Source organism: Pantherophis guttatus, chromosome 18 (genome assembly GCF_059756535.1).
Source record: "Pantherophis guttatus breed Tessera chromosome 18, ASM5975653v1, whole genome shotgun sequence".
In the NCBI taxonomy this organism is placed as follows: domain Eukaryota; kingdom Metazoa; phylum Chordata; class Lepidosauria; order Squamata; family Colubridae; genus Pantherophis; species Pantherophis guttatus.
In genome coordinates, this window is record NC_142080.1 from 12407458 (window position 1) to 12428930 (window position 21473).

The following is a 21473-nucleotide window of genomic DNA, read 5'->3' on the forward strand; positions in this document are numbered from 1 at the left end:
ACAATTAAACAAGGGAACAATTTGCCTCCTGAAGTTGTGCGTGCTCCATCAACAGAAGGTTGTTCAAGAAGAGATTGGACAACCATTTGACAGAGATGGTATGAGGTCTCCGGCCTTGAGCAGGAGGTTGGACTAGAAGACCTCTGAGGTCCCTTCCACCCCTGTGATTCTATGTTCTATGAAAAACCATTTTGACTGTGGCAGATCAAGAGCTATGCAGCCTTTGAGCTTCAAAGTTAATAATTCTTGGTCTTGCAAAACCAACGTATTTTCTTAGGATACCCAATTTCTCTGCGAGAACAAAATAAATAAGATCAGCCTTCCAACTTGTAAGTCCTTAGAACCTTCCATAAACCACTCTTACTTTCCACAACATCTCGAGGTCATCGGACACTGGAGACATAAAGCCATTCAACACACTCTTGATCAGTGTATCTCAATCTTGGACACAGGTGGACACAGGTGGACTTTAACTCCCAGAAGTGAATGTGGGTTGACTTCATGGATGGGTAGATTTCAACTTCCAGAATTCTGGAAAGGTGTTTCTCAACCTTGACCACTTGAAGATCGGTGGCCTTCAATTCCCAGAAGTCAATGTGGATGGACTTCATGGATGGGTAGATTTCAACTTCCAGAATTCTGGAAGGGTGTTTTTCAACTTTGACCACTTGAAGATAGGTGGATAGGTGGACTTCAATTCCCAGAAGTCAATGTGGATGGACTTCATGGATGGGTGGGCTTCAACTCCCAGAAGTGAATGTGAATGGACATCATGGATGGGTAGATTTCAACTTCTAGAATTCTGGAAGGGTGTTTTCCAACCTTGACCACTTGAAGATAGGCGGACTTCCATTCCCAGAAGTCAATGTGGATGGACTTCATGGATGGGTAGATTTCAACTTCTAGAATTCTGGAAGGGTGTTTTTCAACCTTGACCGCATGAAGATAGGTGGCCTTCAATTCCCAGAAGTGAATGTGGGTGGACTTCATGGATGGGTAGATTTCAACTTCCAGAATTCTGGAAGGTTGTTTTTCAACTTTGACCACTTGAAGATAGGTGGATAGGTGGACTTCAATTCCCAGAAGTCAATGTGGATGGACTTCATGGATGGGTGGGCTTCAACTCCCAGAAGTGAATGTGAATGGACATCATGGATGGGTAGATTTCAACTTCTAGAATTCTGGAAGGTTGTTTTCCAACCTTGACCACTTGAAGATAGGTGGACTTCCACTCCCAGAAGTCAATGTGGATGGACTTCATGGATGGGTAGATTTCAACTTCTAGAATTCTGGAAGGTTGTTTTCCAACCTTGACCACTTGAAGATAGGTGGACTTTAACTCCCAGAAGTCAGTGTGGATGGACTTCATGGATGGGTAGATTTCAACTTCCAGAATTCTGGAAGGGTGTTTTCCAACCTTGATCATTTGAAGTTGGGTGGCTTTCAACTCCCAGAATTCTTGCTGACTGGGGAAATCTGGGAGTTGAAGTCTACTCATTTTCAATTGGTCAAACTTGAGAAACACTGCTCTAAAATATTTATTTACTGAAGGGATTGAGAAGGAATTCTATGGATGCAACCACACCGACAAGGGATTTGCCTGCAATGCATGGGTGTACGCAGATGTGAGAGGCAGCTACTATTAAGTTACTCCAAGCAAACTGACCTTTGTACACACAATAGCTTCCGTTGCTCTGAAGGGGAAAGTTGTGGAACACAACAAGCCAATCAATCATTGTTGTCCATTCCTTGACTCTAGTCAAGGATGATGTGTCAAGCGGTTATTTCAATCGTGCGCAGGTATGCGGGGTTCTACGAGCTCAGGATAAATGGAGCCCACGTAGTATTTAAGGTCTAACTTGGAATTTATTTAAATGTGAAAAGTTTGAGGTTTTGAGCCCCACTGGCTGAGAAGTTTTGTTTAACAGTAGGGTGGCTGTTGGTTGATTTTTCTGCTTTTTTTTTTCCCTTTTGTTTTTTTAATAGCATCTCAGCGACTTCTCGGAAAAATGGAAAAGGCATGGAAAGCATGGAAAGACAATGCCTTATGCGCAGCCTGGCTCTGCATTGGCGTCAGAGGTGACCTCAAAACGGCCTCTGCAAAATTCCTGGTTCTTGTCCTGGACGCTGAGAGTTGAAACACGGTTTTCCTGCAACGTACAACAGTCCTCGATTTACGACCCCAAGTCGAGTGCAAAATTTTCATTTCCTAGGTGAGACAGGGGTTAAGTGAGTTAAGTGCCCCGTTTTACGACCTTTCTCGCCAGAGTTGCTAAGTGAATCACACGGTTGTTAAATGAATCTGGCTGTCCCCATTGACTTTGCTTGTGAGAAAGTCGCAAAAGGGGATTGTGTGACCCAGGGAGACACTGCAACCGTCATAAATATGAGTCAGTTGTCGAGCGTCGGAATTTTGATCACGTGACCACGGGGATGCTGCAAGGGTTTGGGCGGGGGGGTTGGGCTAGATGACCTCCAAGGTCCCTTCCAACTCTGTGATTCTGTTATTCCGGTTGTAAGTACGAAAAATGGTCATAATTGGCTTCTTCCACTGCCGTTGTAACTTTGAACTGGTCACTAAACACGCGGTCGTAAGTCCAGGACTACCTGTATGTCATTTAGGGGAGGGCCGTTTGACCAGAATTTAGGACCCCACCCCGAACCCCTCCTGAACAATGGCTTCCTTTAACGACCACGTCATTCGCTTTATGACTGCCACATTCCCTTAATGACCACTGTAGAAAAAAAGGTCATAAAATCAGTCCGGTCACCCGATGGCCAGTTTTATGATGGTCGCAACTTACTTATGAGCGTAGTTAACAGGCTCAATTACTGTTGTAACTCGTAACTCTGCGACGAGCCTGGACTGAGAGGGTTTTTAGATTTGGGGGGGGGGGTTAATATAAATTATATATTATGTATTTTATATTTTATATTTTTAACTGGTTGTTTTATTGTTGTGAGCTGCCCTGAGTCCTCGGAGACAGGGCGGCATATAAATTTTATTATTAAATTAAATTAAATTAAACTTCCTGTGGAGCTGAGCAGACCAGAGAAAAATGCTTTTCTTAACTAATGAATCCTGAAACTGAAAAAAAAAAAATCCTCCAATTTCTCCTCCGTTCTTCCTTTGACTTTGTGAGATGTTTACTTGGCTTCTGAAGGACGGGCCTCACATGAAGCTAAGAGCTCATTAAACCACCTGACCTTGGACTTTCCTGGGTCACTTGTGCCCATCCGAGTGTGGGAAAATATTATTAAATAGGGTTTCTGCTTAGAAAAAAAAAAAATAAGGCTCTGTAATTATGGTGTTTTTGCTGCCAAGTCATCTAAAAAAAAAAAACCCCAACTGAATATATTCTGAGCCAAGAAGGCAATGCATGTTCGTTTCCATCATTCTTCACCAAAAGGGTTTTCAAAATTGTATTTATTTATCTATCGGTTTATTATTATATTTTTAGGACCCTCATCTTCTTCTGTTAGGGTTTCCTGCTTGAGCAGGGGGCTGGACTAGATGACCTCTAAGGACCCTTCCCACTCTGCTATTGTGTCGTGCTGTTATTTTGTTGTTCTGTTACTTTGTTATTTCCTGTCCTTCTTTTATCCTCCCGTTTTCTTATTCTGTCATTCTGATCTACCGGCTTCCCCTGGGAGTCGATCCTGGGCACCTTTAACCTTCCGCATGTCTGAAAGCTGCCAAGGAGGAGGAGAGACCCTGGTTTCAGCTGTGACTCAGAACCCCCCCTACCCCCCAAAAAAGGAAGAAACTTGCAGAGGTAATAAACGCTGAGTAGATTCAGACCAGGGTTCTTTATACCGTCAATTTTGAGTTAATGGTTACAAACATGAAACTGATTTCGTTTTATGGCCCCACCTTCCACCTGGGTTAACTCTGCCTGGGACTGTTCTGATCCTGGGGCTGGTCACCCAGACGGCTTTCATGCCTAAAGCAGGACTAGAACTCCCAGTCTCCTGGTGATTGGCCCAAAGTCACCCAGTTGGCTTTCACGCCTCAGGCGGGACTAGCACTCCCAGTCTCCTGGTGATTGGCCCAAAATCACCCAGTTGGCTTTCATGCCTAAAGCGGGACTAGCACTCCCAGTCTCCTGGTGATTGGCCCAAAGTCACCCAGTTGGCTTTCACGCCTCAGGCGGACTAGAACTCCCAGTCCCCTGGTGATTGGCCCAAAGTCACCCAGTTGGCTTTCATGCCTAAGGCAGAACTAGAACTCCCAGTCCCCTGGTGATTGGCCTAAAGTCACCCAGCTGGCTTTCATGCCTCAGGCGGGACTAGAACTCCCAGTCCCCTGGTGATTGGCCCAAAGTCACCCAGCTGGCTTTCATGCCTCAGGCGGGACTAGAACTCCCAGTCTCCTGGTGATTGGCCCAAAGTCACCCAATTGGCTTTCACGCCTAAGGCAGAACTAAAACTCCCAGTCTCTTGGTGATTGGCCCAAAGTCACCCAGCTGGCTTTCACGCCTCAGGCGGGACTAGAACTCCCAGTCTCCTGCTGATTGGCCCAAAGTCACCCAGTTGGCTTTCATGCCTAAAGTGAGACTAGAACTCCTAGTCTCCTGGTGATTGGCCCAAAGTCACCCAGTTGGCTTTCATGCCTAAGGCAGAACTAGAACTCCCAGTCCCCTGATGATTGGCCCAAAGTCACCCAGCTGGCTTTCACGCCTCAGGTGGGACTAGAACTCCCAGTCTCCTGCTGATTGGCCCAAAGTCACCCAAATGGCTTTCATGCCTCAGGCGGGACTAGAACTCCCAGTCTCCTGCTGATTGGCCCAAAGTCACCCAGCTGGCTTTCATGCCTAAGGCGGGACTAGAACTCACCATCTCCTAATGATTGGCTCAAATACCACCACTGTGGTATACCACCGACTTACGGCCACAATTTCCCGGCTATAAAATTCATTGTTAAATGGGTGGTGGTTGTTACACATGACATCACAGGCAGCCCCCCCCCCAATTTTATGACCATTTTTACTCTGGTGATTTAGCGGAAAGATCACATGACAGCGAGCGTTCACGGCTAAGGTGCAACTAGAATTCACCGTCTCCTGGTGCCTTAAGCGCTAGAGTCCAAACTGGCCAAATTGGGAGCTGCCGGGTGCTCCCCAGTGAAAGAAAATGTCATTCTAACCCCCAAACTAAGGATGGGCTGCTGGGGGTTCTCAGGGGTTCGGGAGAATCTCTAGCTAAGATTCTGTGCGGTTCGGAGAACCCCCAAATCCCACTCCTGGCTGGCACCACCCACCCCTCCCCTCCCAGGAGTCCCCACATTTCGGATGCAGGTAAGTGCAGGGTGCGCGTGGAGGCTCAGGTAGGGCGAAAAAAGGACCTACAGGAAGTTTGGGCCCGTTTCTGGCCTCCAGAGGGCCTCCGAAGCCTGGGGAGGCCATTTTCATCCTCCCGGAGGCTCAAAGAAAGCCTCCGGAGCCTGGGGAGGGCAAAAACGCCCCCCCCGCCATGGTGCAGGAGGCCAACTAGGCCACGCCCACCATGGCCACGCCCACCCAGCAATAGGGCAAAGAACCTCTTACTAAAGTTTTTGAAATCTACCTCTGACCCAAACCCCGTTTTTAGCTCAGAGCATTGGTCTGCTCTGGCCAGCCTGGGCTGCGCTGGGTTGTGCCTTGTTCTGTGTTTCCACCACAACTCTCCACATCCTTTCCCCTCCCCCCCGGGCTCCCCTTTCCCCCGGTTGGCTCGCAAAGCCCCATCCCCACCTGTCCCACAAGCCGGCCGTGCCATGGAGTTGGTCCAGGACAGTCCGCATTGCTGAGCTGAGCTGGGATCAGATGCCCGCTTGGCAGAGGTTGGGCATCAAAGGATATTGGACAAAGGTCACCATCTCTTTTTTTTTTTTTTTTGCTGCCGAGTCTGTCCCCAGGCAGGGGAGTCAGTGATGCCTCTCAGACCATCCTGAGAATAACAGACTTGGAAGGGACCTTGGAGGTCATTTAGTCCAACCTCCTGCTCAAGCAGGAGACCTTACCCCATTTCTGACAGATAACAGTCCAGTCTCTTCTTGAAAGCTTTCAGTAGCCCAACCCTTTGCTCGAGCAGGAAGCCCAATGCCATTTCAGACAAATGGCAGTTCAATCTCTTCTTTAAAAACTCCAATGATGAAGCTCCCACAACTTTTGAAGGCAACACTTCTGTTCCATGGGTTGATTGTTCTCACTGTCAGGAAATTTCTCCTCATTTCCTTATTTTGAATCTCTCCTTGGTCAGTTTCCATCCATAGTTTCTTGTCTGGTCTTCAGGTGCTTTGGAGAATAGCTTGACCCCCTTCCTCCTCTCTTGGGCAGCCCCTCAAATATTGGAAGATGCTCTCATGTCTCCTCTGGTCCTTCTCTTCACTAGACTAGCCATGTCGAGTACTTAACAGATTAAGAGAGTTGGGAGGGACCTTGTAGGTCATCTCCTGGCCAAGCAGGAGACCGTGCACCATTTCTGACAGGTGGCAGTCCAGTCTTTTCTTGAAAGCCTCCAGTGATGAAGCTCCCACAACCTCCGAAGGCAACTTCTGTTCCATGGGTTGATTGTTCTCACTGTCAGAAAATTCCTCCTTATTTCCAGGTTGAATCTCTTCTTGATCAGTTTCCATCCATGATTCCTTGTTTGGCCTGCTTTGGAAAATAGCTTGACCCCCTTCCTCCTCTCTGTGGCAGCCCCTCAAATATTGGAAGATGCTCTCCTGTCTCCCCTGGTCCTTCTCTTCACTAGACTAGCCAAGCCCAGTTCCTGCAACCGTCCATCGTCTGTTTTAGCCTCCAGTCCCCTCATCATCTTTATTGCTCTTCTCTGCACTCTTTCTAGAGTCTCAACCTCTTTTTTTATAGTGTGGTGACCAGTCTAAGAAGCTGTTTTGCCAAAGAACTGGAATCTGAAGTTCTCTTTTCTGAAGGTCTTTGAAGCAGAAGTTTCACAACACACTTTTTCAACCTCAATAGCTTAAAACACGTGAAGGTCTTTAAACTGCTGAAGTTGAGAAACACAGCTTTAAGAGGATCTGGTCAACTACGATACAAAAAAAAAAAAGATCTTGAGATCCAGGTAAGAGTGCAGAGAAGAACAATAAAGATGATTAGGGGGCCGGGGGCTAAAAGATATGAAGAAAGGGTGCAGGAACTAGGTTTGTGTCTAGTCTAGAGAAAAGAAAGATCAGGGGAGACATGATAGCATGTCTTTCAATATTTGAGGAGCTGTCACAAAGATGAGGGGGTCAACCTATTCTCCAAAGCACCAGAAGTCAAGACAAGAAGCAACCGATGGAAACTTATCAAGGAGAGATCCAACCTAGAAGAGACTGGACAGCCACTTGTCTGAAATGGTCTAGGGCAGTGATGGCTAACTTTTTTGCCATTGCGTGCCAGGAGACAGGGGGACGGGGAAGGGTCATGCGCGCACATGCCCACGCGCATGCGCGCACAACCCCACCCACTCCTGGCACATGATGGCCTGGTATGCCCGTTTTGCTTTCTTACCTGGCTCCAGATCCTCTCTATTTATCTGGGAAGGGCGAAAACAGCCTTTCCCACTCCCTTGGAGGCCCTACGGAGGCTGAAAGGGCCCATTTCCCAACTCCTGGTGACATTTTTTGCTGTTCCCAGCCTCCAGAACCTCTCTAGGAGTCTCTAGGAGCCTCTCTAGGAGTCTCTAGGAGCCTCTCTAGAAGTCTCTGGAGGCTGGGGACAGCAAAAAAGTCACTTCCTGTCCCACCGGGAGTCGGGAAATGGGCCCTTTCAGCCTCCGTAGGGCCTCCAAGGGAGTGGGAAAGGCTGTTTTCGCCCTTCCCAGATAAATAGAGAGGATCTGGAGCCAGGTAAGAAAGAAAAATGAGCCTTCCCCACCCCCACCCCCAGGCCCTCCAGAGGCAGGAAACAGCCTGTTTCCCTACTTCTGGTGGGCCCAGAAGGCCTGAAAATCAGCTGGCCGGCGTGCACATGCACCCAAGAGCACCGCAGGCGTGCCCACTAATATGGCTCTGCGTGCCACCTGTGGCACACGTGCCATAGGTTCACCATCACGGGTCTAGGGTTTCCTGCTTGAGGAGGGAGGTGGACTAGGGAGACCTCCAAGTCCCTCCCAGCTTTAGGATTCTGTGTTCTATGACAGGGGTCTCCAACCTTGGCAACTTTAAGACTTGTGGGACTTCAACTCTCAGAGTTCCTCAGCCAGCTTTGCTGGCTGAGGATCTCTAAGAGTTGAAGTCCCACAAGTCTTAAAGTTGCCAAGGTTGGAGACCCCTGTTGTATGAGACTCGTTTGGCTCGAGGCCCCTCTTACGTCCCCTTTGCAGCTCAGACTTTTAGACGCTCTGGATTGCAGAGCTGGCTCTTAGCTCTCCAAGCGAGATTTCACCGGTTCTGTGGCTTCTACAGTCCCTGTTTACCTTCCTTCCAGAGCTGGCAGCGTACCCATAAAGAAGTCAGCTGGGTCAGCTCCAGATAATTCTCTCGCTTTTATTTGTTTTTTCCGCTCTTGAGAAACCCACGGAGTGAGTCACTTAATAGCAGTTCCCAAGGTTGTTTCTGAAAGATAGGAGATCTTGTAGGAAAGCAAAAGTGGAATGTTACAAGTTTCTGGGGAAAACCAGGTGTTTTCTGGCCTAAGATTCTGGGATGTTTAACAGATTAACAGAGTTGGAAGGGATCTTGGAGGTCATCTAGTCCAACCCCCCGCCCAAGCAGGAGACCCAACACCATTTCTGACAGTCTCTTCTTGAAAGCCTCCAGTGATGAAGCTCCCACAACTTCCGAAGGCAACTTCTGTTCCATGAGTCGATTGTTCTCACTGTCAGGAAATTTCTCCTTATTTGGAGAATTATTTATGGCTTATTTATGGCTTAAGAAGAAATTTTTTAAAATGTTTTAATTGGTAGTGATTTTTAATTTTTGGGCCAAATTTATATATATTTTAATTGTTTTTTTAATATTTGTATTGCATGTTTTTAATTCTGGCTGTACACCGCCCTGAGTCCTCAGGGAGAAGGGCGGTATAGAAATTGGAAATAAAATAAAAAATAAAAATTTCTTGGTCAATTCCTTGGTCAATTTCCATCCATTATATCTTGACTCAACAGGCAGCAAATTTAGCAGATGTCCCCAACCAGCTGTCTTCTTGTGGTGGGAACTGTAGCCGAATGAATCTGGAAGTTTAAAAGTTTGCATCTCCCCAGCAGACAATTTGGGAAGATACTAACTTTTGGCTAATAATTCCAAAACATCTGGAGCATTACCTAAACACCATTGCCACTGACGAATTCACCATCGGTTAATTGCAAAAGGGGGCTTGATTGGGAACAGGTTTCCATCCTATGATGAGACCTTCAGCCCCATCAGACATCCACATCTGCCTATCCCAGGGAAGGGCTCCAGAGGTGTACAAAAAAAGCCAAATCTAGTCTCAACATCTGGCTGACTGTGTGACGAACCATTGTGCAGGAAATACCGTTTGTCTGCAAGCAAGAGCTGGTGGGATATTAAAATAGAGCAAGTTACAGGATAGGAAATAAAGATATTAAATTGTTCTGGGACTTTAGACTTCAGACAGAAAGGCTCCTGCTGCATCACAAGCCAGACTTAACAACTGTCGATAAGGAAGACAAAAAGCGTCGGATAGTGGAAGTGGCAGTATCTGGACAGAACAGAAGAGAAGGAACTGGAGAAAAATCACAAAATGCAAAGACCTGGAAATAGAAATGGAATCCAAGAGAAAACAAAGGTAGTAGTAATAGTGATAGGCACCTTGAGTGAGATAGCAAAAATGTCTGGCGCATTACTTGAATACCTTCGTAATTGACAAATTCAACGCCAGTCAATTGCACAACGAACTTTGGAACGGCTTAAAATCCCGCAATAATATTTGCAACCCCATCAAACATCCACATCAGCCTATCCCAAGTCCTTGGGAAGAACTCCAGAGGTGGACAAAAATGCCAAATCCAGTCTGAGCAGGGGGTTGGACTAGAAGACCTCCCAGGTCCCTTCCAACTCTGTTATACTGTTACTATAACATACTTCCCCCCTCTTTTCCTCTCTCTCTCTCTCTCCGTGCTGTGTGTTGTGTGAAGATTGCTAGGGCAGGGGATTGGACTAGATGACCTCCAAGGTCCCTTCCAACTCTATTATACTGTTACTATAACATACTTTTCTCCCTCCCTCCCTCTCCCTCTCTCTCTCTCTGTGCTGTGTGTTGCGTGAGGATTGTAAGCATCATAATCTTTAACTGATTAAGGGCTTTTTGCTTGAGCAGGGGATTGGACTAGAACAGGGGTCCCCAACCTTTCGGACCCCAGGGACCACTAAATTCATAATTTTAAATCCCGCAGACCAGTAATACGATCTGTCTAATGACTGGCTGGGTGGGCGTGGCAAGTTGGTCATGTGGCTGGGTGGGCGTGGCCAACTCAATGTCATTCACGTCGAGGGGCACCTTGCCAGCCTCTACTTGCCACTCCTTGCCTACCTGCCTGAGCTCCTTAGGGCCCCAACAGGAGCTAAGCAGCCACCAGGAGAAAGAGTTGGCAAAACAGCTCAGTTCAAATTGGATCTGGCCGAGAAGGAGGCTCAGCAGTAGCACCTCACTGAGGACTAGGAGCTTAGGCTTTCCAAGCAGAGGGAAGACCTGCAAGGCCAGGTACCGGCACCTGGAGGCTCAGCGGGCTGAGATGTTCAGCCAGTTCCAGGCCATGATGCAGTCCCACTGGAACGAGGCCCTCCGGCTCTTTGCCACCAGCAGCTCTTCCCTCCAGCCTTCGCCCAAAGCCCCCCACCAGGAGGCCGAAGCAGACCCCGAGTCAGAATTTCTGCCCCCATCCGACCCACAAAAAAAGACCCCGAAGCGAGAAACTCTCTGCAACAACACAAATGTTCATTGCACGTATCCATCCCAGGGGCCGTAGTTTGAGGACCCCTGATTTAGTGCAATATAAAAAATGCAAATAATTTTTCTGTGGTCCACCGAAATTTTCTCGTGGACACCAGTTGGTGACCACTGGACCTGCGAGGCCCCTTCCAACTCTGTTATACTATTACTATAACATACTTCCCTCCCTCTTTTCCTCTCTCTCCCTCCCTCCCTCTCTCTCTCTCTCTCTTTCTCTCTCTTCTCTCTTTTTTTTCTCTCTCTCCTTCTCTCTCTCTTTCTCTCTCTCTCTCTTTCTCTCTCTCTCTTTCTCTCTCTCTCTCTCTCTCTCTCTTTTTCTCTCTCTCTCCTTCTCTCTCTCTCTCTCTCTCTCTCTCTCTTTTGTGCTCTGTGTTGTACGAAGATTGTAAACCTCTTAATCTTTGACTGAACTTTCGGTGGTTCCAAGAAATTTTTCCTTCTACAAGGTGCAGGATGGACGAAGGCCTTAGGTGACGAAATGAACAGTAGAGTTTCCTGGAAGGTGAGTCATGGCAACTGGCCGTCTTTTTCGTTCAAGACTGAAGAAGCCACTTGGATCAGCAGGAAAACATTTTGCACCAAACAAGAAAAGAAGTTCAGTTGTTGCCGTGAATCAATTTCCAGAAAACTTTGCCTGGTCGACTGGAAGACAATCAGTAGTGGGTTTCGAAACCCATCAGTACTGGTTTCCTCGTGGGTGTGCGCCAGAGGTGGGTTTCAGCAGGTTTTGACCAATTCTGGAGAACCGGTAGAGGAAATTATGAGTAGTTCGGAGAACTGGTAGTAAAAATTCTGACTGGCCCCGCCCCCATCTATTCTCTGCCTCCCGAGTCCCAGCTGATCGGGAGGGAATGGGGATTTTTCAGTAACCTTCCCCTGGATTGGGGAGGGAATGGAGATTTTACAGTATCCTTCCCCTGCCACGCCCACCAAGCCACGCCCACAGAACCGGTAGTAAAAAAATTTGAAACCTACCACTAGTATGCATGCTCCCGCACGACGCTCCAGTGTGAACCAGTAGCAACCCACCACTGAAAACGATGTATCATTTTAGATGTAGAGTTTGCTTTCACTTGGGAGGACCTGCCATGGAGAAGCAAGAGAACTCAAGGAAGACAACTTGAAGGAAGAGCAACCAGACAAGCTGGAAGTTTTCAAGAAGAGATTGGACAGCCATTCCTGACAGGGAGGACAATCAACCAGTTGGAACAGAAGTTGCCTCCAGAAATTGTGGGTGCTCCATCAGGGAAGATTTTCAAGAAGAGATTGGATGGCCACTCGTCTGGAATGGTCTAGGGCAGTGATGGCTAACCTTTTTGCCATCGCGTGCCAGGAGAGGGGGGGGCGGGGGAGGGTCACGTGCACACGTGCCCACGCGCATGCATGCGCAACTCCCTCCCCCTCCCCCCCGCTCCTAGCACATGATGGCCTGGTAGGCCCGTTTTTCTTTCTTACCTGGCTCCAGATCCTCTCTGTGTATCTGGGAAGGGCGAAAACAGCCTTTCCCACTCCCTTGGAGGCCCTACGGAGGCTGAAAGGGCCCATTTCCCAACTCTCGGTGGGACAGGAAGTGACATTTCTTGCTGTCCCCAGCCTCCAGAACCTCTCTAGGAGTCTCTAGGAGCCTCTCTAGGAGTCTCTAGGAGCCTCTCTAGGAGTCTCTGGAGGCTGGGGACAGGAAAAAACATCACTTCCTGTCCCACCGGGAGTCGGGAAATGGGCCCTTTCAGCCTCCGTAGGGCTTCCAAGGGAGTGGGAAAGGCTGTTTTCGCCCTTCCCAGATAAATAGAGAGGATCTGGAGCCAGGTAAGAAAGAAAAACGGGCCTTCTCCACCCCTATCCCCAGACCCTCCAGAGGCAGGAAACAGCCTGTTTCCCTACTTCTGGTGGGCCCAGAAGGCCTGAAAATCAGCTGGCCGGCGTGCACATGTGCTCCAGAGCTGAGCTGGTGTGCCCACTAATATGGCTCCGCGTGCCACCTGTGGCACGCATGCCATAGGTTCACCATCACGGGTCTAGGGTCTCCTGCTTGAGGAGGGAGTTGGACTAGAAGACCTCCAAGGTCCCTTCCAATTTTGTTATTCTGTCTCTGGAAAGCTGCTGGGAGCTGAAAAACAACCCAGCACAATTATCTCACAGCTCCTTCTGGCTCACTCAAGAGCAGATCTGACCAAAGGAAGTCCCAAAATAGGCGCAGCGAAAGGGACATTTCCATGAATTCTCTCCTACATCTTTGCCAGAGCCTTCCAATCTCCAGGGATCAATACATCTATTGATTAATGCTTCCTTTGAAGGCCAGGGCATGAGAGACCGACGTTTCTCAAGGCAGGCCAGGATGGAGGCTTCACTGCACCCAGCCTGGTTACCGGAGTTGGCGCACCCTTTGCTCAAAATCGACTTTCCAACACCGTTACAGATAGTCCTCGACTTATGATCACAATTGAGATCAGAATTAGGGTCATGAGTCGAGGCGGTTGTAATGCAGGTCATCATGTGATTGTAGGGAGGGCTGAAACTGATGTACCTTTGGGCTCTAAGTCCCTTCGTTCAGGGCCATCATAATTTTGGTCGCTGAATGGTCATTAAGCGAGGACTACCTGCATTGGTTGGTGTCTTGAAGCTGCGGAAAAAAGAAACTGGCAGTGTGGTAGACCAGGGTTCCAAGCTTGGCAACTTTTAAGGTTTGTGGACTTCAACTCCCAGAATCCCCCAGCCAGCATGCTTTAAGATGGGTGGACTTCCAACGCCTGGTGTAGGGTCTCCTGCTTGAGTGTGGGGTTGGACTAGATGACCTACAAGGTCCCTTCCAACTCTTGTTAATCTGTAATCTGAACTGGGCATGGGTAGTCTAGCAAAGAGAAGGACCAGGGGAGACATGAGAGCATCTTCCAACATTTGAGGGGCTGCCCCAGAGAGGAGGAAGGGGGTCAAGCTATTCTCCAAAGCACCCAAAGGCCAGACAAGGAAGAATGGATGGAAACTGATCAAGGAGAGATTCAACCTGGAAATAAGGAGGAATTTTCTGACAGTGAGAACCATCAACCCATGGAACAGAAGCTGCCTTCAGAAGTTGTGGGAGCTTCATCCCTGGAGGCTTTCAAGAGGAGACTGGACTGCCATCTCTCAGATATGGTGTAGGGTCTCCTGCTTGGGTGGGGGGTTGGACTAGATGACCTACAAGGTCCCTTCCAACTGTTAAATCTGTAAAAAAAAAAGTGCTTACAAGGAACTTGCACCAACTTTTTTTTTTGAGGTTGACATCAAATCTTGCACCACAACCCCCAAGTCAGAAGCAAACACGGCATTTTAATGTTTTGATAATTTATTAGGAAAAAAGGCTTTTTATACACCATAGTTCAACGGTACAAAATATAACTTGAGTCACAAATAATACAAAACAGTGAAACAAAAAAACAACAGTTTTAAGAAAAAATAATAATAATAATCAGTACACCCGTTTGTGTGACACACAAGGTATTTGTGGCAACAAAACATGGGATGAATTAACACTTCGGCTATGCAGTGCAGAGTCATTTCAAGTGCATATTTGTTTTTCTGACGTGGGGAGAACAAAAAAAACCACACAAGTTGTTGGAGGTAAACAAGTCGGGAGTGTCGCAGGACGGATACTGACCAAAAATAAATGCTTCTTGAAATATTGAAGCTCTTTGCTTATAGATATGTGTCTACATTCATTTTTTTTTTTGTAATGCAGCATCGTTTGGCAAAAAAGCATTTTTGATCTTCTGGTGGCCCCTGGGGGGGGGGCTTCAATAAGGCTGCTGAACCCCCCCATCTGCGACCTCCCCCCCCAACCTGTCAATCAATCTACCCCACGCTTCTGAACATGGAACATCTATTGGAGATCCTAGGCAAAACAGTGATTTCTCCCTTACCAAAAACAAACAAAGTTGTTTACTTAACAGATTTATAGACAAAAGGAAAAAAAATATATACAGGATTTAAGTGCTATAAAAAAAAATAAACAGATAACAACTCAAGAGGACCCCAAGCTGCTATCTTGCATTGTTCAACAAGCTTTATTTATTTGCTTATATAGACTCTTCAGATGCCACAATAGCTTTATTGCTATGCAAAGTTTTCCAACTTCTTCTCTTTGCTTCTCGTTTCTCCTCCTTCTCCTGGAGGCTGGCGAGAGGAAGCCTCCTCCTCACCACCTCCTCTACTAACCTCTGATCCCTTTTCCTAGCCACTCTTCCTCCCCCTACATGCTCCTTCCTCCCAAAGCTGCCACAATTAAGATGGTGGGGGGGTTTAAAAGACTGGGGGGGAAAAAACCCCGCAGCTCCATTCAACCTCCACCCAATATGAGCAACTCAAGAAATTCTCTCCTTCCCTAACGGAAACTCTTCCAGCCAATTATTCTCCCTTCTTGCACCCTAACCACGAAATGGCTGAAGCCCCCCTTTTTTTGTTCGTCAACTACAGAATGTCACACCTACAAAAAAGTGTAGAGGTATGAATTTTTGTGCCTTGGTAGCAGTGAAGTCCCTTACTACCCAAGTCTCAAAAAACTTTTTTGAGTTTTCTTCTACTTCCCCTTTTTTTCCTTGTGTCAAGGAGGGGAAAAAAATGAGGCACACCTGCCTCTACCACCCCTACAATCGCATTAGCACCGGTCAGTTTTGCAAGGGGCACACATTTTACTCTGCAAAGGCTTTTGAGGAAGGGGAAAAAACCCGTCCTTCATACATGCCCATTTTTTTTTTTGTCATCTGGAACACGTGTGTGCTAAGGCACTAGGAAGCCTGTTTTCTTGCTCCTTTGCTGACTCGGTTTCCTGAGAGGTCAATTTTGACAAACCTGGAAGGTTTTTCTCTGTGCGCCTTTTTTCGGCTGCGTTGCAGAATTGCTACCAGGGCAATTTTTTTGAAAGTCCAGGAAAAAAAAAAAGCTGGATAAAATCACAGCCACACCGGAGTTTTCTTCGGAGAGTTCACTGGACAATGTTATTGTTCACAGTGCAAGGATCGATCTGAGAGAGAGAGAGATGAGAAAGGGAGACGTGTAAACTGGAGGCAGAAACATTCTTCTTTGTGCAAACTAAAATAAAATCTGGAGGGTTGTTTTTTTTTTTTTTAAAGAGACTATACAAGTCACCTGTCTGGAATGGTCTAGGCCTGGAGTCTCCAACCTTGGCAATTTTAAGCCTGGCGGACTTCCACTCCCAGAATTCCCCAGCCAGCTGGCTGGGGAATTCTGGGAGTGGAAGTCCGCCAGGCTTAAAATTACCAAGGTTGGAGACCCTTGGTCTAGGAGTCTCTTCGAGCAGTGGGTTGGACTAGAAGACCTCCAAGGTCCCTTCTAACTCTATTCTGATTGAACTAACTCAGCTGGAAATCATAGCTTGAATGGAAGGGGGGGGGTGTTAATTTAAGTCTCATTCTCAGAAGGGATGAGAGAAGAGGGGATTTTCCATAAGGTGATTTGCTGGTGTTCCAATTCCAGATCAGCCTGGTTGGGTGGGGTGGGGGCCTAGACACCCCTACCCCGCCCCCCCCCCCCCAAGCAGGCAAGGCAACCTTACAACACAAGACCTAAAAACTTGCGCTCTGCAAAACTTGACTTGTGTAGTGCCCCCTTCCCCCCCCCCTTCCCTTAAAAAGAAACCTCACCTCTGTGTAGGTTGGTGGCGGCATGAATTTGAACTCGGGAGCGTACATGAAGATGGGGCTGTCGAAGGAATTGTCCAGCTCGTCCAAGAGAGGAGTGGTGGGGCTTTCGATCCGATGGTCTTCAGGAATGATGTCCAGGTAGCATGGAGGTGCTATTAGAAAGGAGAGGAAAAGGGGTGGTGGTCAGCTCTGGAGGGTCAAGGGACAGTTGCGGACATTGCAAGGTGTCTAGGAAAACTCTCAAAATAACGAAGCCAGTGAGAAGGCTCTCCCCTGGACCTTTTTTGAAGGGTCAAACTCAAAGACATCGAAGCTTCTCACCTTCTGGAACATCGGGCATGTTGAGGTCCACCCAACTCATCTCGGAGCTGGTCTGGCTGGCCATGCTGGAATTGCGGCTGCCGAAGCTGGACTTGTTGCCGATGACCAGGGGCAACTGAAGGATGATCTTCTTGGAGCCGGGGACGCTGACGTAGATCTGGGGAAGGAAGGACAGAGGAACAACGGTGAGGTGGGGAGGCTTGCTGGGTGGAAGAGACACCTGCCTGGATTAAAAGAGGCTCTTTCTCTAAAAGTTTAATCCCACATGTACCTGGTTTCCCCCAAAATAAGACATCCCCTGATAATAAGCCCAATTGAGCTTTTGAGTGCATGGCTTATTGCAGGGTTCAAAATATATATATATGACAGGGTCTTATTTTCGGGGAAACACGGTAGTGATACAGGATTGGCTCAAGAACGTCCTTGAAAATAAGGGGGAAGAGACCTGGACTTTTTTTAAAAACAGGGTCTGGGAGAGCCAAACTTTGGCTAAACTAGAACCAGTTGAAGCTGGTTAGAATCAATAATTTTTAAGAAATTAAAAACTGGGACCCTGAAGCTTAATTTAAGCACTTGGAAGAGACGGCTCTGCAGTTAACTCCTAAGAATGATGTTAGCTAGATGGGCAGTGAAATGCCTGCCAGGAAACCATCAAACTCAGCACCAGGGACCTCCTCCTCCTCTTCACAATCCCCCCTCCTCTTCTAGGCCTGATGATATTTCCTAGCTGGGTCATGAAACGTCTTGCCAGCAAGCTCAGAGAGCACCAAGGACCTCACAGTTCAACCCCGAGCTACAAAATATCCTCTTTATTTTATTAGCTGTATCTAACCCGACCTGCAATGGGGGCTAAGAATTGTAGGAGTGGGGCTCCGTCTCCAAGGTTGCTCTCACCTGCAGGAAATACTCCACGCGCAGGATATTGCAGCCCAGAATGGATGGCTTGATTTTCCTGACTCGGAGGGTTTTTCCCCGCCAGGACTCGGACATGCCAGAGGTGATGTGATTGCCTCGGACGCAGGAGAGTTTCTGGGAGAACATCTTGGTCTGGCCATTGGCTAGGTAGGTGTGCTTGGCCACGATGGCTGCCTTGGGCACCACGATCCGAGAACAGGTGTTCTCAAAGTCTGCGTTGATGCAGATGTCATCACCTGGAAGGAAGGCAGAGGAAGAGATGGTGGGGGTTAGACCCTCAAAAGCACTTAACAGCCTGTGTTATCAAGTCACCTAGGAATCCCCTCAAATTAATTCAATGTTCTTATTCAGGGTTGCCAGTGGAGGCTTCCTAAAAAAAAAAGCACCTCCAGATTTCACATTCAAATCCAGATCCTACACAAAAAAACCCGTAGATAACTAAAAGCATTAACAAGCTTTAAACTACACTTTTATCTAGTCAGGGTTTTTTTTTCCACCCAAATCCACCCAGATTCTACAAAAAAGAAAAGAAAAAACCCACAATAGTTTTAAAACTATATTTTTACTTCACACTTCAATCAACCCAGATTCTACACAAAAAAAGCTAGATAACCTAGATAAACTTAGCCTTAAACTTATATTAACTTAATACAACTTATTGTATTATACAAGCTAAGACACTGAGCTTGTTGTTCAGAAAGGTCAGCAGTTCGAATCCCTAGTACAGGTCTCCTGGAGTGAGCAGGGGGTTGGACTAGATGATCTCCCAGGTCCCTTCCAACTCTGTTACATTATTTTTAACATATGCAATATGTTATGGATATAGAAAAACTTAAAAAGATTTTGAAATAAACCTAGAAACACAGACAAGAGATCAAAACCCCAGATCTGGACTTTAAAAATGACTCAGTTGTGGCAACCCTGTTTTGATCTGCTCTACCTCCAATGGGCGAGCTAAAGTTTTTACAAATAAAAGTTACCAGATGGAGGTAAAACCGGCAGAGAAATTGCCATGCTCCCAAGAATCTCACCTTCACAGAATCCCTTGCGGTCGATCCTGGCGCTAACAGAAACGTGCCCGTCTGGTATGAACATGCAAGAAACTTTCTTCTCCTTTTTGGCAGAGACCGGAGACTGCGGAGAAACACACGACAAAGTCAGACAAAACTTGATTAACCATCATCTGATCCACTGTAAACTACATTCAACTGGATTTTTTTTTCTTTGCAAATTCTTCCTTAGCGAACTTCCTTCCAAGTCAGGCAGTTATAAAACTAATGATCCAGAAACATTTTACTTCCTTGGACACAGGTTATTAATTCCCACCCAAAAGTCCAAAAACTTCACCAAAAGTTTGGGGAGAAGGTTTGGAGAAAGACAGAAAAAAACAACAACAACAACCAGGCATTTAAAGTTGCAATTCTAACTAATTTAACCCTGCGTGATTGAGAGGAAAGATTGAAGCAAATCAACGGCAGATAGTTACCATCAGATCTGGAGTGTTGACGTCAATTTGATCCATCACTTCGAAACGCTTCTTCACCTCTTGAGTTGGGAAAGAGCGCCGATCCAGGAAGGCCTTCACCCAGTAATCCACACAGCCGTACTTGCCCTTAAAGGTGGTGCCCAGAGGCCTGGAAAGAAAACCCAAGCAGGTTAGACAAAAGGAGAACAAGGGCAGATCCATGACGGATGGAAGGATTTTACACACCGATTTAAAGTCTTTTATTTGATCTCTTACTTACCCTTGGGGCAGTTCAAATTCGAACTTGTATTGGTAAACGTTTCCTGGTCTCAGCAAAACAGAACCATCTTTATCTAGAAAAATACGAGAAGCAAAGGAAGAAATCAGATTTATGGATTCTTTTTCCAAGCTGAAAATTAACATTTGCAGCAGCAGAGAAAGAAGGGTTTCCAAGGGGTTTCCCCTTTTAAAAATAAGGAACGCAACCAGTGTTCATCCCACTTCTTTTAAAAACTCAGAAACAAGTTACAGAAATGGATTTATTTTTCTCTTTCCAGCTTTCCTCCTCTGGCTGTGATCTCCAGCCAAGTTTTGACAGCTAAAGCCTCCCTTGTAAAGGGAACACCTGGATGGCCGGGGAATTCGCTTCCGATTAAAACAAGGTTGCCAAAATTGTCTCCTTGCTGGGACATACTGTACCATCCAGAATCTCTTTTCTTGGAAAGCAGCCAACTCGGGCAAAATTTAAAAACTCCAGGAAGGTGTCCCCCTCAAGGGACCCTTGGAGGTCTTCTAGTCCAACTCCCTTGTTCCAAGCAGGAGACCCCAATACCATTTCAAACAAATGAGTGTCCAATCTCTCTCTTTTTTTTTAAAAAAGGAATTTTTAACATCCCTTTAGGGATTTCCTTGGTGACCTCCGATTGTTTTTTTTTAAAAATAAATTGGATTAAATTGGAAGCAATCTATTCCCTCCTTGCCTCCTAACCCTTCCTTCAACATCAAAGACGACAGAATAAACAATCACTTGATTGAGCTGGGTGGCTGTAAAAGTTGACTATATAAATTAAGCATACATTTTAATATATATACAAATAATTAAATATATAAATTAAAGTTCCTAGACATTCAGGGATGGCAAGCTGGGGTTTATTTAGGAATCAAGATCTTGGGAATTTTTTTTGGGTGCAATCTTTTAAAGAAGTTTTTAAAATTCGATTTTAAAACTTCTTAAAAAGGTTTTTTAGCAGAGGAAATTTGCTATTCCTACCCAATTGTTTTCACACCCCAGAAGCAGGACCATCTTCAACCTCGGCCGCTCTTTAAAAGAGGGGAGGACTACAACTCCCATAATTGGCCGGAGGGGGGATTCTGGGAGTTGCAGTCCACCCCTCTTTTAAAAGAGTGGCTGAGATGCCCGGCTGCTGTGCCCAATCCCCCTTCCCAGCCATGCATGCCAAGCCACCGATGGGGGGGGGGCGCTCCCACTCCCAGACGCATGGGACCTGGAGTCCCCCGCCCCAAAAGCCCACCTCCTCCGTGCAAAGCCTCACCGGCGGGCTGGTCCTCCAGCTGGAGCACCGATTCGTGGCGCAGGTACTCCATCTCCTGCTTGCACTGCTGGGGGCCCCGGATCCACAACACGCGGGCCACCCCGCAGGCTAGGAACCGCACGGCCGAGACACGCGTGACTTCGGCCACTTCCACTTCCACGCGGCCGGCTACTTTCTCGCCGCTGGAATAGACCCGGCCGTTCTCCTCGAAATCCAGCCTCAACGCCTTGATCCGCTTAAAGACCACCATGGTGTGTGCGTGTGTCAAAATTGCAAAAATGCAAAGAGATTGCAAAAAATGCAATGGCTCTCCGGACTCCCGAGGCTGCTTTTGTAAGAATGGGAAGCGGGGCGAGCGATGCAGGACGCGGTTTATGTCACTTTTCGGGAGACGAACGCACAGCAATGCACCTCCGTCCTGCTCGGCTGCTTCCCCAGCTCTGCCTGGGCGGTGACGCAGCCGGCGCTTTTATACTCGCTCCCGCCCTCCTGCCCCCGCCCCCCTCCGTTGTTGATCTCAGCACGCGCCATGCGGCCGGCTCGTGGGCCCGCGTGCTGCGCTCGTGAACAGCGCTCCCATTGGCTCCCTCGCCGTGTTTACGATCCCGGCAGCCAATCGGAAGCCAGCCAGCGGCGCGTGGACACCGTGTGTGGAAGCCCTCGCCGGGCTGTGCTTTGGAAGACA

The 21473-nt window shown here is 47.3% G+C and overlaps 1 protein-coding gene across 2 annotated transcripts; it reads right to left on the reverse strand.

The window, feature by feature from the left end:
- Positions 1-14202: 14202 nt before the first annotated feature.
- Positions 14203-21214, reverse strand: TXNIP (thioredoxin interacting protein). Of its 2 annotated transcripts, none has more exons than XM_060682596.2 (8): positions 20789-21214; positions 19516-19588; positions 19257-19404; positions 18802-18904; positions 17750-18006; positions 16856-17012; positions 16535-16686; positions 14203-15894 (listed from the first exon to the last, which is right to left on the reverse strand). In XM_060682596.2, exons 1-8 carry the CDS (start codon positions 21036-21038, stop codon positions 15856-15858), a joined length of 1179 nt encoding a protein of 392 aa, XP_060538579.1. In that variant the 5' UTR covers positions 21039-21214; the 3' UTR covers positions 14203-15855. The 2 variants fall into 2 exon arrangements, with proteins under 2 accessions (XP_060538579.1, XP_087736908.1); XM_087880782.1 differs by having other exon boundaries at positions 20768-21214.
- Between the last annotated feature and the right edge of the window lie 259 nt (positions 21215-21473).

Coding starts and splice junctions, on each gene's coding strand:
- TXNIP (XM_087880782.1), bottom strand. CDS start 21,038: ATGGTGGTCTTTAAGCGGATCAAGGCGTTGAGGCTGGATTTCGAGGAG. Junction 19,405..19,515: donor GAATTTGAACTGCCCCAAGG/GTAAGTAAGAGA, acceptor TTTTCTTTCCAG/GCCTCTGGGCACCACCTTTA. Junction 16,687..16,855: donor CATGCCCGATGTTCCAGAAG/GTGAGAAGCTTC, acceptor CCTTTCTAATAG/CACCTCCATGCTACCTGGAC.